We start from the raw sequence: 17,134 nt of genomic DNA on the forward strand, positions 1-17,134 counted from the left end.
CTGACATTAGATAGCAGGCAAGGTCCCCATGCAGAAACACAGATAAGCCGAATAGTCCATACTGTCTTGCATTCCTCTGTTGCCTCTTTCATTACAGCAAATCTCGTCTGTACCTCTGTTATCATGATAGTCACTTACAAGATAAACATTTCTGGGGGGTTTGTGTTGGACGTGAATCCAGCAAGTTGTGTGTTTTTCATTATCTAAGCGAAGCCATCAAATATACAGGGAGCGGGATTTGATGAGATTGATCTTTCTGGTGTGCGTAGTCAATATTCAGCAGGGTGACGGTGAAATGATGCAGTGTGCTGTGAAGACACTTGATATGCAGCTCTGGACAAAGTCTCCAGTCACCATTTTATTTCCCTGAGGATGAAACAGTGAAGTGTTCGGAAACCAGTTGATGTTTTCCATTTATTGCCCTCTGTACGTCCCCTGTAATTCTCCTGCACCCTGAGCTCAATTAGACAGACAAACCCCTAAAGGCGCAGTCAGCTTAGGCATGGCCAATTAGTTTCCCAAGCGATGTCAGAACTCCTTTGAACTGCCGTGTCGGCCTGTTGCATAGGCACTGATTTGGGATGACGGTGCTGCAGTGGCAAGCTTCTGCACTGTGACCTATTTTGAAACCACTGAAAAAGGCTCAGGATAGTGCAGAAATTCAGGAACTTAAAGCTCCGTGTTTGAGACAGGGCTCCAGATACTGCATGGCCCCAACATGTTTCCCCCAACAGACATCACCCAAATGACCCTACACAGAGAACGCGCAGCTGTGTCACGCAGTACATTTTAAACATTCGGATTTGAATGGGCTCTTTTGTAGCTGTTTCTTTGTCTCATTTCCCATATTATTGCGTATTGAATGAATGCAAATTATTGCTTGCTGGTTTGTGGCTTTGTGTGTGAGTGATAAGTAAATGAATGTATGCACCCTGAGAGTGCTTCAAATGTTGAGTGCTTTGTGTCGAAGGCTTGTACGCTGAGCTCATGTGGTATGATTGTCATTTGACGCTTTCTTCCTCTTAGGCAAGGGACCAGAGATACTCCTTGTAGGCGAGAAGCTGAATGACAACGAGTGGCACACAGTGAAAGTGGTGCGGCGTGGGAAGAACTTGCAGCTTTCTGTAGACAACGTGACTGTGGAAGGTATAGTAGGGAGAAAGTGGCTATAGTTGAGAAAAGGCACAGATACTGAAATGCATTTTCAGTTGAAAAAGAATGCTTTGTTACTTAGGCCACATGACCGGCGCCCACACCCGCCTGGAGTTCAACAACATCGAGACGGGGATCATGAGCGAGCGTCGTTTCATCTCTGTGGTGCCTTCCAACTTCATCGGACATTTGCAAGCCCTCTCCTTCAATGGGATGCTCTATTTGGACCAGTGCAAGAATGGAGACATCTCCTACTGCGAGCTGAATGCTCGGTTTGGCATGAGGCACATTGTTGCCAATCCTGTAACTTTCCTAACGCAGGCCAGCTACTTGGCTTTTTCCACTCTACAGGCCTACGCCTCCATGCACCTCTTCTTCCAGTTCAAGACCACTAGCCCCGACGGGCTGATCCTTTACAACTCCGGAGATGGAAGTGACTTCATTGTGGTTGAGCTAGTCAAAGGGTAAGTACTAGCGTCTAATATACATGCAGGCGTGTGATGAAGAAATCTGAAAAAGGGGCAAAAATGGGATTTATTTTTTCATTCTCTGTATTTCAACCAAACAGTATTTGTCTTGGAAAAATAAAGCACAGACGGGAGCTTTTCTTATTTCCTGGCCTCGAAATTACCTAATCATAATTCATATCTTGAATCCATCACCCCGCAGCACTGCAGAGAGATACCAAATGGCTTTAAAATCATTTGTTCATTATAAATAATTCTGTTAAAGGGAGTCGAGCACAGAGAGGCAGCGCAAGTTCAAAAAAGTCACACTCGTTCCCGTACTCGAGCACATTTTGCCACTTTGACACCGTCTCAAATACGTTTCAAATGTTTTATTCATCGTAAATAATTTTTGTTGCAGAGAGAATCGCAGAGAAAGGTCGTTAAAACAGAGCAAGCAAAGCAACAATTGTATCTTCCCACTGTCAGACCTTGCACAGACTTTCTTCCCAGTAAGCAATTAGTCAGCGGGAAGCCTTGTTCAGCTCTGGAGCCTGCAGCAGAAGCTCAGGCAGACAACACAGACAAAAAAAAATGGTTTCCAACACTTCTGTCATAGTTTTCCGGCTGCTCGGTGTTATGTGTGAAGTGTAGCAGCTTATTCATGGATGTTGCTTTACTTTGATTTAAGCAAGATGTCGTTTTTGACAGTGTGCCGTCTAATGATAAAATTTAATGTCAACATATTGGTGTGCCTAAAGCATTACCTTCTGTGTTTACATAAATTCACTGTTATTTGTTTGAACATAAACAAAATACTTGAATATGTTCGAGTAGTTTGAGCCCCGGCAGAAATAGAACCACAAAACAGATTGGTAGACAGAAGTGTGCACAGCTGCATCGCCACGCATGACACTGGAGTAATTTGAACCACGCTTTAATCGTAAAAAAGTCACGCACACAGGCTGTTTTTACTTATGCGCCTGCTACGTAAAGGTGGTATTGTTGAGTTGCTGGCGGCGTGTGGCATGTGAAGAAATAATTATAGATAAGAAATGGCGTTTGTAAACATTTGTGTTGTCGTGCAGGTACATCCATTATGTTTTTGACTTGGGAAATGGGCCGTCACTAATGAAGGGAAACTCTGACAAGCCACTAAATGACAACCAGTGGCACAATGTGGTGATTTCCCGTGACAACAACAATGTGCACATCCTCAAGATTGATTCCCGCACTGTCACCCAGCACTCCAATGGAGCCCGCAACCTGGATTTGAAAGGTACCACTAAAGATATAGTTGGTACTTGTGGCAAAAACTAATGCTTAATAGTCAATTTTGTTGACATTTCCTCTGAAAAAAACACTATATTGCAAAATTTAAAATGTGTACATATGTAAAACGCGCTGTTTTTTGGAGTGGTTCAATGCATGCACTAGCAAGCACTTGGATACAGAAAATGTTTTTCTGGTGAAATTTCCTCCTGATCAATTCCTCTATCTTAAAGGGGAGCTGTACATTGGAGGTGTTGGGAAGAGCATGTACAGCAGCTTGCCCAGGCTAATAGCATCCCGGGAAGGATACAAGGGCTGCCTGGCATCTGTGGACTTGAATGGAAGACTCCCTGACCTCCTAGCAGATGCCCTACACAAGGTGGGGGAGGTGGAGCACGGCTGTGGAGGTGAGGACATGTGAAACACCTGTGAATCATTCGGTTTTCTGATTTCATTGTACTTCACAGGTGGTACTCCTGAAAAGAGGGGAGCAGGTAGCTGAAAATTAATCACACCTCATTTGTTAGGACCTGAAACATCTTTGTTGTTTCGTGTATTATTATTTCCTTTCAACCTAATCTAACCTGCAATACTGTCATGCAGCAGTAAAGACATTCAGCTGCTTTTATGGACCTCTAACAAGAAAACACTCAGCAGAGTGGACAGTTCTGCCAAGGCTAAATAGTCACAGAAAATCTCAAATAAGGTAGCCATTACTTAACAAAGGCCGACCTGGATATGACAGAATAGATGTATGCTGTATATGTACTTGAACTGGTGGTGATGCTCGGAGAAGGTCAGACATTTTTCTCTGTCAGTTTTGCACCATTTATTAGTTACCGGTGAGGAGCTTCAGTCGGTGGAAAATGATTGTGGCCCAGTGGTGGATTTAGGTTGAGCACAAAGGATTAGAAGTTATTAATCTTCCTGTGATTGGGGAAAAAACCAGAAAACTCAAAAGTGTCATGTGAACTTGATTCAAAACATTTTTGAGTTTTCTCAATTTTTTTGTTATTGACTTTGCTGCTGTGTTAATTTTGGCGGCACATTTTCATTCAGTTTTAGTCAGTTTTAGACTAAATCTAAAGTCGATTAAGTTTCAGTAAAAGTTTGCTGTTTATTCCACTGAGAGTTGCTCCACACTTGGATCAAATGGATATTATTTACCTGGATCGCTTCCCAACTTCTCCCACACTTCTGCATAACATAATCGGTCTGTCTTAAAGGGGAGCATTGGATCTCGATTGGATCTCACCTCCTGGAAATTTTCATCTCATTTTTATTCGTGGGTGAAAGTATCAATAAATTCTCATGCTGAAAAAGCACTTGTCATGGTCCTGGGTCACTTGAACAGTGTTTGTGAGATCTTAGACTTTTCAAGTTTTATTTTCTATTTGATTTTGGTTTGTTTTATGTTTATTTCTATTTCAATGTATTTTGGTTTTTCCCTAGTCCCTGATTTTCTTTAGAATTTAGTTTTCCCTTAGTGTTTCATCCTCTTCTGTTAGTCCACCAGTATTAAGTTTATTCATGCGTCTGCATTTATCTCACTTCCTGCTTTATTTCGATAAATTAATTGTTCCTTGTGCTTTGCTTTTAGTTTTTCGTCCCTTGTCTCATCCTCTGTGGTTTAGTTCAGCTGTGTCTTGTTTTCCCCAGCTCTTTCCACTTCCCTGATTGCCCTTCTGTGCGTAGATATATAATAACGTCTTCGTCAGAGCATCTGTTCCCTTTGCCCAAGTGTCTCCTAACCCCCTGTGTGTTTTCTAGTAGCTTATAGTTTTCTGTTTTCCCCTTTTTGATTTTGCAAACAGCCAAAAAACCGGTTGCTTCCAGTTCAGTACAGTTCGCTTTCACACGTCGGCCTTTGGGTCCTCCTCCTCACAGTCTATAGCATCCACAGGTCCATGACAACAATGTTATTCATGCTGCAATAGCTCTATTTAAGAAACACTGAATAAAATGAAGAGGACGAAGCTGATAATTATCCACAACATTGTTTATTTTGTGAAGCATCAGATGGTTTTAAACAGGTAAAGTACATTCTGTCTGGCCTCAAGTACGACAGGCCTAAATTAAACACGCGTGTGTTTTTGAATGAATTGTTGAATCTAGTTCAGCTCTTAGTGATCTTCAACTGCTCTGATCTTTAGCATTAAGGTTCTCTCAGCCTTTGACGTAAAGATTCAGAAACATTTTCAAGTAACTGTTGTCAGTCCGTGTGGAGTGCGTGTACTATTGGCTTGTAACGATTCAAAAACCGAAACGCAGTTAAAGCACGCTTATCTGGTGAAAGCTGTACTCTTTGCAGATTGTTCACATAAAAAGTCAACTGGAAAAACGCTTGCAATCGTGATTAAGCCATTAGGCCTGCAGTCAAAAGATTTGTTTCCTTGTTTTGTTATACCTTCCCTCTAAAAAAACAACTGAGGCATTAACTTATAATGCCTCCCTTTTAACATTGTATAAACTAATAATGCCACATATTTGTTTTTCAAAGGCATACTAAAAACTAAAGTGTGTTAAAACTTCAGTTTTAAGTGAACACTTATACATCCGCTCAGGTTTTACTAACAATTCATTTGGATGGACAGGACTCAGACAACTACCAAGCACGTGCACGTGCTTGATGCCGTTATCTACGCAGATGTGGGCAACTAATTTTCCCGAGTGGCCACATAAGAAAGTGGGATTGTTGTGAGCGCACCAATAAGCTAATAAAGAGAGAAATTCAATACAGAGCAGAATTCAGTTTGTCTTAGTGGTGCAGCCATCCACAACAGTCCTAGTTTCTCATGTGGATGGCCCTGTGAGAAAATTAATTGCCCATCCTGGATCTAGAGGGTGTCCTCAAGGGAAAATTAGTCTTCTGTATCCACAACTCAGTAATCCATATTGTACAGCTTTTGTACAGCAACTAGGGTGAAGCTTGTTGGACTTACAGAGTCAGAGACATTTGAAAACTTTAACAGATCAGCAGCTGATAGCTGTTGCTTTACAGTGTGTTATGAACATGATTTTTATGAGTAAGACTAATTATATTGGACTGACTTTGGTACTAAAAAATGTGGTTTGGTGGAGCAGAAGAATTAAGGCGGTCTCAGTGGTGCAAACACACACAGATAAAGTTGATACGCAACATAACCTTTAATTCTTTGTGTTGGTAACTAGAATGTGTGCTTAAGTTAACTAAAAATAAGCACCCTGGATCAGATAAAAAAAATGCGGATGTTTTATCTAAAATTTCCTTGACTTTAGCCAAAAGTCTACAGTTACATTCACACAGCCTGCCTTGGTGCTCAGTGTTAAGTGGTAACGGTCCTACGCTGACCTACATGTGTAAAAGAGCAATCGGAAAGACATCACAGTCAGCGTGCTGTTGTATACAAGCAAAACAGACACCCAGTCATGAGCAGATGGCAACAAGGACAAGGATGAGGAGAAAAACGGGCAACGTTTTACTGACAGTATGGCTTTTTTTGCAGAGCTATGGCTGCTGCTGTGCAGAAGTGCCCCAAATCAAACTGGCTTACCACAGCTTGTTACTTTTGCTGTATTTTATTTATTCCGGTTGGCTAGAATTGAAGATGTGTGAATAAAGTGGGGGGAAATAAAAACAGCTGGTAAATCTGCTGTAAATACCCTGCAGGTCCCAGCACCACCTGCACAGAGGACTCCTGCCACCACCAGGGAGTGTGCCTACAGCTGTGGGAGGGCTTCTCCTGTGACTGCACCATGACCACCTACGGGGGGCCTTTCTGCAGTGACCGTAAGTGCAGCTGTATTATACCTCACAGGGAAAAGTCTGATTGAGATGTTACTGATCAGATCGTAGAGTCAAATAATTGGGCAAAGAAAATGATTTGTTTTCAAAAGAACAGCCAGCGGCATTTTTCATGGAGTCACTGGATTTTAGAGCTTTAAAGAGATTACAGGAAGAAAAAAGAATCTGCAAAATTCATTAATAAGGATGTTAATTGTGGGATTGCCCTTTTTTTTAATAAAATGAAACCAGCTGCTCTGTAAGACAGTAGCTGAAACTAAGGATTCATGGGATCAAGGTAAAGCACTACTCCAATAATGATGTAATAATCAAACCTCCATTGTACATTGTGGCTATTTTAAGCGAATAACAATAAGACACTGTTATTCCTATTAGTCAAAAACCATGTGAATATGAAAATTTGCATATATTGTGCCTACATTTGAAAGCATGGTAATATATTACATTTCTAACTCAATGAACCGATTGTGCTGTAATTGCGCATAACAAAGTCATAGCACCACATTTCAAACTTCTCATCTGATTGCTGCTTTCACTATAAAGGGCCCTCGACATCAAATATAAAAGACCCGACTTTTACCAGGAGCCCCCCCCCGATAGCCCTCGAGCTCATCGGTCAGGGTGAGTTAGGCTTCATTTGCTGGAGAGGCATTTAGAGTAACAAAGAAACGTCTTTGCGGTAATCATTATCCGAATGTGCTGGTGTGTGTTGTTTAAAGCAAGAAAAGGACAATGTGCTATGAAAGCTGTAGGGCGAGTGTGAGAGGATAATTTGCAATAACACTGAGTGTAAGAAAGCCAAATTTGTAAGGGGAAGCTTCACATTGTAGGAAAACACATCTCATCATTTATCATTATAAACGAATTTCTGTCGGCTGTTTACACTGAGTGTAGCATAAGTAGAGCGCTTAGCTCACTAAATAAGGTGTTTTTTCGAGTAGGTGATTATCCAGCTTTGCCTTAATATCATCAAGCAGCCTTCTTCTTTCACTTGTTCCCACAGTTTCAACAAATACACAGCCAAATGTGCTTCCTGTCATTGCCTACAGATCTGAAAATCAGTAGTTTGTCCACTGTAGGCTTTATCTTTTACATCTAAATGTGCTACGTCACGGAGCGGGATAACTGCGCCCGTTTGTGAAAGTTCAAACGATATTGTCATTTTAAATATGAATATAGTGTGTTTGAATACCTGCTACAGCATGTCTTAGTATTACAGATTGATATGCTGGTGCTTTTTAATGTTTCTGCAGTAACTTCATTTGAACAGACAGGAATTTGTTGTTCAACAAAGGCTTGAATTGGACCTGATCAAAATATTGATTGCATCGATACCAAAGCTGGCACTGGTATCAGATCGATACTAGTGTGATTGGATCGATACTTTGTTTCTATCCTGTAAGTTCATTATGCAGGCCACTGGATTGTGTTAAATAAATTTAAATTTTTAAATGAAAAACTATACCTCTAACATGCACTATGTTTTATTTATAGCCTGTAGCAAATGTAAGTGTTTTACAGACAGGCGCATTTACATTCCAGGTCTCCTAAAAACCCAGTTCCAAAATACATGAAAAGCTCAAAGGTGTTTTATTGTGTTAACTAATTATTGTAGAAAGTAAAAATCACAGTGATATAGTGTTCATTCAGATGTGTTTGCAAAGTGATGATGATTCATCACATAAATCGTGACACACTGCTCTCCACTACATAGACTGCCATTATAAGTTATTTTTATAAGTTAAAAGGAGTAGTGTTAGTATTTGTATCAGCAATACTGCTCCTGTATTTACTTGGTAGTGCACAGCATTATTAGCCCTTCATCACACAACTTGGTAATTTGATACGGCAAGTTAAAAAAATTCTTGCATTTTCCATAAGTCACATAAGTGATTCTAAAGAGTGTTTTTTTTTCTATCTTCTTCTTCTTCCTCCTCCTTCTTTCATCCATTAGAACTGCAGATATTTGTGTTGATTCCCTTTCCACACAGATAATACTTCTAGTCAGCCATGGCTTGTCAAAGCAAACAGCATGTCCTCTTACATAAACAACAACAGCAAAAACAAATTGTTGATCTTTATTAGCCTTGGAAAGGATTCCACTCATGAGACATTATGGCAATCGCCAAAATGTTCAAAGGACGCGTGATAAAACCCGTCCCAGCATCTTATAGAGACCATCTCTAGTGGAATTTCAATATTTTTCTGTAATTGCAGTTTGTCTCATGCACATCACATCATCTGAGCTGGAATTTCAAATGGCTGCCTACGGCTAAATCTTCACACCATCTTTTTCCGAGTATTGCAGACATGAGTGCATTTACAGCAATATTTGTTAGCCTGCAACAGAGGCAAGCGCTCCGTGATCTAGCTGTCGGATGCATCAGTGTGGTTCTGTCAGTGTGTTTTGATTTTCAGGACAGAAGCTGCCAACAGAAAATGTTTCAGATCTTTCATTTCTCTATTCCACAAATTTTCTGTGTTCACTTATCTGAAATGTATTCCTGTAATTGTAAAAGGCGTGAAAGAGACACTTTTTAGATAGCGGCAATAATAACATTTTCAGCAACAAAAGGGGGGGAAAAAGAATTTCATTGCAGTGTTTTGGGTTTTCATCTAGCAGTGTTCAGGGAGGGCTCTCAATCATGCGGGTGGTAAATGGCATCGCTGGCCAATATCAAAGGTCAAACCAATACATCAGTCCAACTCGGAGGAAATAACAAGCCTCATGCCTCACATTGAGCCATCATTGAAGTCATTAAAACAAATGGAAATGTGACTATAATGTGAATACACAAACAAACACGTAGGCAGGACCGTCTTTTGTAATCATCAGTATTAAATGGTAAAGCCTGCCTCATCCAAACCACAATCTGCTGCTTTGTTTATCTCGCCATCATTAAAGCCAGATCTACTCCTCCCACCTTTGTCTGCTGCATCTGTGCACCAGCGCAGAAGGTCAGCTATATATTCCAAGAAACAAGCATTAAAGAGAAAGGCGACTGGTGTGCTTTACTGATCAGATTTCTTTTTTCTTTTTTTTTCCAAGAGGGGATTCATAAGAAAGTTGGAGAAGTCTGGAAGCTTGTCAGAAAACTCATTTTCCTCAGTTAGCTTGTGCCTCAGTACATTGATATTCATATAAAGCGAGCAATTTACCAAGTCTGCTATAAACATCTGGGCTAATTATCTCTAGGTCATTGTTTTATCACCGAAATCACTTAGAATGATGCACTGCGCTCAATTTTTAACACTTCTTTCTGTAAACATATGGAGTCTGTAATTATTGGTTAACCTCTGCAGTGGCAGATAATTGTTTTGGCATATTCATTACGTGTGTGTGTGTGTGTGTGTGTGTGTGTGTGTGTGTGTGTGTGTGTGTGTGTGTGTGTGTGTGTGTGGAGACAGTGCATGGAAACATGTACTCTATGTGAGCATTTTTAGCTTGTGCTAATGTCAAGTAAAATTCAGTAAAAATTTCTGTCATAAAAACCACAGCCTAAACATTGTATTTAAACTTTATTTAAAAATAAAAAAACAGTAAAAAAAAAAAAAAAAGTATGGCGTGACATCAATAATACAATGTTCAGTTGCTCAATGGGCAACCGTTTATTTTAACTAAACATGACTCTTCCCCCATGTTCTTCTCTAATCGTCTTCTATGTCCTCCCACCTCATCAAACTCTGCCATCCGACATACAATAAGCCCCCCCCCACACACTGAACTAACACATGAAATTCCACCTGACATGGCTTTACATAACCGTAGCATCAGCAGATTGGAGCCCACCTTTGTGTTAATTTGTAAATCAGCACTTCGCTGCAATTGTTTGATTCCTGTGGATAAAAGGCAGACAGTAAACCGAGTTTCCAGGCATGTAGGCAAGTTACAGTAGACAGCACGTCCTGTTGCACGTGTCCTGTTAGCAAGCATTATCTTTAGCTTTTACCTTCTAAAAAGATATAATGAATTAAATCAAAATTGCAAAACTTGAAGACTTATTAAAAGATTTGAAATAGACCAAATGCAACTTTTAAAGAAATATGACATTTTAAAAAAAAAACCTGTTAATTAGTTTGAAGTACAAATTCAACGTCTGAACCAGTGGTTATTTTTATATAATTATATTTCAAATATTTATGTAAAGAGTGAAAAAGGGGGACATGTCATCTTTTATAATGCACTCTAAAGAGCAGCAAAACTGGAAGTTTAACTGCTCAGTCAAATCCTGTTTTCCCTTTGACCTTCATTTCAGGTGGAGTCATTCTCGATTATGAGTGTGTCCCAAAGGCCACAAGGATAATCCAGGATAGAGGTTCAGACTTAATCTTGCACTCCGGGACAGAGGCTCAAGAAAACATATTGCTGTTCATAACTTGGTGACCTATAAGGAATAGACTTTTGAGACACTACAAAATCTGGACTATTTAAAGTCAGTGGTTTGGACTAGCTTGGGATCAAGCACCATACTGTATCTCTTGGAAACCTGACCTCTGTGCCTTTCGTCCCTTCTGTGAGAAACATACACATTATAAAGCTGACATATTAATCTGGCTGCAATTTAAAAATCCAGAGCTTTCATTTATACATTACTTGTTTGAAAAGCCTTAGTAATTACAGTATAATTCATTCACTTTAGTCTTGAATTCTAAAGTGAAATTGACTGTGCTCGATTTCTGTAAAAAGATGGGTAGTTGTGTATACTTCACTTCAATTTAAGTCAGATTAAAAGAGACTATATTGTGTTTAACAGAGGAGGTAGATACACCATTGATTTCACAGTTCCAACTACTCAGACCAATCAGATTCAGTGCAGTTTATGCAGACATTAATTAGATGTTGTAAAACCAGGATGGGAGTCTGCATTAAAATAAATAAAAGTAATTTTTCAAGCCAACCACCGTCATATATAACATTACGTGCTGGGAAAGAGAGGTCCTGTATATTTGATGAATCTGCTTGAATGCAGAAGTTTGTCCTTCCAGTTATTCTCTGCAGTTACCTTGAGTGGTTCAAGTCCGAGCCCAGTTACATCATGACCATTGTACGACATCTTGCAGTTGCCAGCTGCATACAGAAATTAATAATAGCTAATGCGTTGCTGAAAACACGTCTCTGTCCTTGGGACAGATGTCTGTTCATGCAGGGTTTTACTCCTTGTTTCTTATTGCACCTTAATACTCATTCTGATAGATGACTGTGTCCACACAGACATGGGGAGAACATGCAGACTTCTCACAGAAAGGCCCGATGGTGGATTAAATTCAAATATTTCAGCTATAGGATTTTAGAATTATTAAGGGACTGAATTAAATTTGACTTCCTACACAAAAAACAAAGCATACCTGATTTAATTGGACCACAATTAAATTCCTTGAAGGTCGTCTCCTCTGCATGTCTTCGAGCACAGCTGTGATATTTAGATCATCCTGGAAGTTGTGTTTTAACCACTTGCATCAGTCACCTGCGATTTCACCATGGAACTCAAACTTCCACAGAGAGCAAAAACTCTGTGTCAAACTGACCCAGCTTTCTCGTTGATGATCATCACTGTAGAGGAAAGCTGGACCCTGGCTATGTCCCAGTGACATACAGCAGCCTTCGCTGAAAGAGTCTAGTATCCAAGCCTAAAGTAGGCGTTTTGTTGTAATGTCCTACAGCCTATAAGGGAGAACATTTGGCACAAACCACCTGGACTGTTTTGTTTGTCATCGTGTGCCAGCACATAGCGCTCTCAAAGGGCAGGTGGTTTTTTTAGCCACACAAAGAAAATCTTCCCTTATTACCCACCCTACTCAGCCGATTTGTGTCCCTACCACTTTGTATTCTTCTTCAAAATGAAATTCAAATCGAGGGGTTTTGTTTGACACAACAGATCTAAGATGCACCGCAAACCAACACATGAAGTACTTTCTATTTGTGAATTAGAATGAGAAAAATACTTGTATTATCAATTTTTTTTAATGAATGAATGTTTGTGATTAGATTTCTCTATGGGCTGTTTCAGTTGGTCAGTTCATGACAACATAATATAATTTTCTATTAACTTTTACCATATAGAAATTATGCACACTTAACCACTGTCTTTAGATGCCCTTTATTAGCAGACACCTGCCTTTGTTGGCTCTAGAGTCTCTATTATAAAATATCATTCCTGACAGATCTCTGCCCTGTGTGAGTCATGTCTAAACCCTGGGCCTCAGACTGCTGGCATAGCTCCCTACAGCTATATTAAAGGCAGAAAAGCTTAAACATCGTGTAATTGACTGGCAGAGCTTACAGGGTCATAAAGGTTCACCTGTGATTTACAGGAAGCACTTCTTTAATCTTTGTAATTCTTTAAATAAAAATCATGGAAATTTCCTCCTCCAGTGAAATACACCAAAGGTCAATGTCTGACCACTCAGGGCATTTTTACAGCTTTGTAGCCTTTTAGGCATAACTGCAAAACTTTTGACATTTACACAGATGTGAAAAGAAGTCAAGCACCTGAGGGAGTAATGCCCCCTTTAACTGATTTTGGCTTATGTCCTTGCAGTTTCTCACATTAAAAATATCGTTGTTGTCTTCTGTGTTATACTTCAGTGATTTTCTCTCAGGGCCGCAATATGTCACAGGCATGTTTTTGCAAATAGAAACCCCCCCACTAATAAGTATGAATAATTGCTAATCGGTCCCTCTTCCGATTTGTGCCAGTGTTACCATTATTTAGAAAATAGCTGCTCGGTGAATAGACAAGATACAAATTTTCACTCTAATCAGCGATGTTTGATAGTGTACTATGTTAAGGCTCATAGTGACAGTGACACAGTGACTCACACTGTTTAATAAGCTGTCAACAAACTAAAGCAACCACATGTGTGCATGTGCAAAAATGTCTTATCTTTGTATATGGCACGCCAAGGGGTTTATTTACATAGCCTGTTTCTTCCAATTTACTAAACTGAGACCGTCATATTTACCATTTCTGTGTGGTATTTTAACTTTTCAAACACCAAACAGGCTCAGGGGACAACAAATCAGATCTGATCCGTTTGAAATGTCCTTTACCTCAAATGTCAGAGGATGGCATTAAAAGAGCTAGAAAAGGACTAAATGAAATAAAATGTAAAGTGAAGTCTCATGAAAAACTGGCTTTTCACATCTAATCTGCTAAATAGTATAACAACCAGACAAATACATCTAAAAAGTCACCTTAGCCTGAACGTTTCACCTAATGGCATTGCTTTTCCTTCTTTCCTTTCCTTCATTTGCTTCCTTCCTTACTTATTGAAATTGTGTCTTGAAATGTTTGCACTTTTGAATAGTCATGAAATTACACATTCTTTTAGTATTTTTTTTTTTATCTTTTAAAACACATATTCACTTATATTTTTTCATGCACTTGCTAATACAGTATGCAAGTGTTGCTATTGCCAGAAGGTTGCAATAAGACACCTACAAGCTGTTTGCTAACCAGAGTTAAAAAACAAAATTAAAAGAACTCGTCAGGGTCATGGTACTGTGCTGACGCTATACAAGGCCTTGCAGAGCTGGTGTCATAATATGTAGAAAAATATGTAGAACAGCTGCTAAAGGAGGCTAGCTTTTTGAAGTTTCTGCTTTTATTTGTCCTTAAACTTTGCGCTGCTGAGAAAAAGATAGAAATCATAATAGACCAGGAACTTCTTTGTAGTGAAGAAATTCACACTTTTTCTTCTTCATGAACTTCACTGTGATTCGATTTCCTATTCAAGCGAACTGCAATTTAGCAGCACAGAGTTTAACCTCAATTGTCTTATTGAAGGACTGCATGACAATCCATCTCCATAGGTTTGTGCTGGCTGAATTGGCATTTTTCTCTTTGTGTCACCTAAGAGGTACATGAATGGACACAAAGGTGGGACCATAAGTCCAACTTTAGTAAGGTCCCAGTGACATGGATCTAGAACTTTTGGCAGATTGCTGCAGTTGCCCGTAGTATGCATAGAAGACACCAGTTTGCCTGCAAAACCAACAACTTGAGAAAGTGCAACACAAACCAGAAACGTAGAGCGTTCACTTTCAAAGTAAAAAGTGGGCTTTACCTCTTCAACCAACATGGTTGCAGGATTTCAACTTTTATTCTACTCCTCAGCGGGTGTTTACAGGCAAGTTGGTGTCTCCCATGCAAGCTGCAGCCAACCAGGGCAACCTTCAATCGACCAAAGCAGTCACATGGAGGTTTTTGGTGGAGGACCATCTTTGTGTGAGAATGCGCATTTTTCACTAGCAACCAGAGATTACCAAGGAGTCTGAAGTCTTTGTGTGACAGGGTACAAACTCCTCAAACAGAGAAACATGTGCTGTTCTGTGTGATTAGGTACTACTGTACAAATATAGAAAATATGCAAAGACTATAATACCCATAAAACTGTCAGTCAAAGCAAAAGTTTTTTTCATTTGAGAGGAGGTGGGAGAAGGGTTGGAGAGGCAGTCTTTGAGAACATGTTGACTAGTTCCCTGAATGTTATATAGTATTAGAAAACAATGACGTTGAGTTTCAGTTTCTATTTTTAGCTCCACTGACATCAAACAAGGTTCTAAGAAAAACTATTAGAAGCTGGAAACCATTCACAACACCAAGTATTACTAATAAAGTGCTCAGAAAATCACTTGCTGCAAACACTACCCATTACTCTCTGATTGCCATCTTCTCTCACCCCAGTGTTTGTCATTCAGGTAGCAATATTCTCAACTGTTGCCGCCCTTCCAAACAGAAGACTGTGATTTTATGGATTGCTGTTCAGCTGGGAACGCTCAAAGTGCTCACAATTCCGTGTTTCTTAGTACATTGGTGTTTCTCTAGATTAGTGTAATATTGAATTGCACAGCACATGAACACACTTAGATGGCTTTTTTCTTTTGTTTTTTTTATCCATGTACCTTTAGACATTTTAAAGGCATTGCATTTACTTTGAGAGTTTAAATGATTTTGCAATTTTGACTCACCTCAAAAGTAGAAAAGACATGAAGCACAGTCACACCCAAGATTTCAGCCACTGTATTCTCATTATAGATGGCCTGTCTCTCTCTTTTTTTCTTTTTTTTTGTGTGTTTTTTTTTTGTCATTGAGATTAAACCTCTACTCATGGTGCTTGATGCTCTTCTAAAAGCAAAGTAGGTGTTGATTCCTAGTGGGATCAATAGCACTAGTAGCCCATTCACATAACTTTGAGTGATTTATTTCAATCTTGTATAAAACATTGTGACCAGTCAGCCAGTGAAATCTGCTCCCTTAGAGATGCTGCTTTTCTGTCTTTAGATTGTGGTAATAATGTTGCGTTGATTGTGACCAATCAGTGGTTTCTGGTGCACCTACCAGGGTGTTTACTGGAAATGAATCATTTGCAAATGTGCTACATTCAATTATTACTGAACAACAATAATCTAAAGGGCAGACACAGTCTGACATCTTTGAATTAAAACTTCATAGAAAATAAATAAAGCTACTGTTGTTTTTTTGTTTGTTTGTTCTGTTTTTTCCATGTTGCTCTAGAAGTTTTGACATTTTAGGAAATGTAAAATGTAAAAAATGAACATGTTGAACTTCGACCACCAACAACACATTCATGAAGTTGGGAATCTATACTGTGCATCTTTGCACATTGTAATTGTATTTGTGAATGTTTTTATTTATAAAAAGTTGAGTAACATATACTTTATGCTTTTACCTCAGTATATCTATAGTATATCTATAAAAAGATATCATTAGTAATGCCACTTTTTGGGTAAAATCATATACGTTAAACATTTTAAGGTGTAGCTCTGGGCATAGCAGCTTCTGCCTATGGACCAGTAGGTTCAATAATTTGGTCCAGACTGAAATATTCTGAAACTGTTAAATGGATTTACATAAAATTTACATTCATAGTCAACTTCAGTGGTGGCTTGACTTTGATCATTCATGAGGTCAAAATATCTATTTAACCATTTCTTCACTCCAGCACTTAATCCGTCTTATAGCTTGGTTCTCATTAAATAATTCAATCACAGGCTGACATAGCAGCTAGTGAGGCTTTATACTTGGAGGTTTTACATGTTCAGAGTGGAGACTGAAGAGCATTAAGGCAGGTATTTACTCTGTTTGCAGTGTAAGTACCTGCCTTAATGCTCTCATTAGCCTCAAGAATTTACATCATCAGCAATCAGTAATTCTTTCTACACAAATAATCCAGCTCACCATTTAAAGCAACTAGACATTGCTTCTCTGACCCCTTGCAACCTCTGGGCAAAGTGTCACGGATCAGGATAATTTAATGCAAGCTGATAGCTCATTAGAATGCAAACAGAAACAGGCTGTGCTAAGCTATGTTTGACAGATTGGAAAATACAAGCCACACTGCCAGTTTCGCTCAGATATGCGACAGGTTATTTCATGATTAGTCATGGTCTCTTATGACTCACCCTGCAAACACTGACTGCTGGAGAGGGAGTTCAATCTTCTGCCAATGTCACACT

At 39.3% G+C, this 17,134-nt stretch overlaps 1 protein-coding gene across 5 annotated transcripts in view; it reads left to right on the forward strand.

Annotated features, from left to right (window-relative positions):
• Positions 1-17,134, forward strand: part of nrxn2a (neurexin 2a) — a 128,049-nt gene that overhangs the window by 60,336 nt on the left and 50,579 nt on the right. For all 5 annotated transcript variants that reach the window (XM_039618668.1, XM_039618672.1, XM_039618670.1 and 2 more), the window contains 5 exons: positions 1,027-1,146; positions 1,235-1,616; positions 2,687-2,877; positions 3,104-3,277; positions 6,520-6,639. In XM_039618668.1, coding sequence (XP_039474602.1) covers positions 1,027-1,146; positions 1,235-1,616; positions 2,687-2,877; positions 3,104-3,277; positions 6,520-6,639 — 987 coding nt within the window. The remainder of the gene's footprint in view (positions 1-1,026; positions 1,147-1,234; positions 1,617-2,686; positions 2,878-3,103; positions 3,278-6,519; positions 6,640-17,134) is intronic.

Source organism: Oreochromis aureus, linkage group 10 (genome assembly GCF_013358895.1).
Source record: "Oreochromis aureus strain Israel breed Guangdong linkage group 10, ZZ_aureus, whole genome shotgun sequence".
Classification (NCBI taxonomy): Eukaryota; Metazoa; Chordata; class Actinopteri; order Cichliformes; family Cichlidae; genus Oreochromis; species Oreochromis aureus.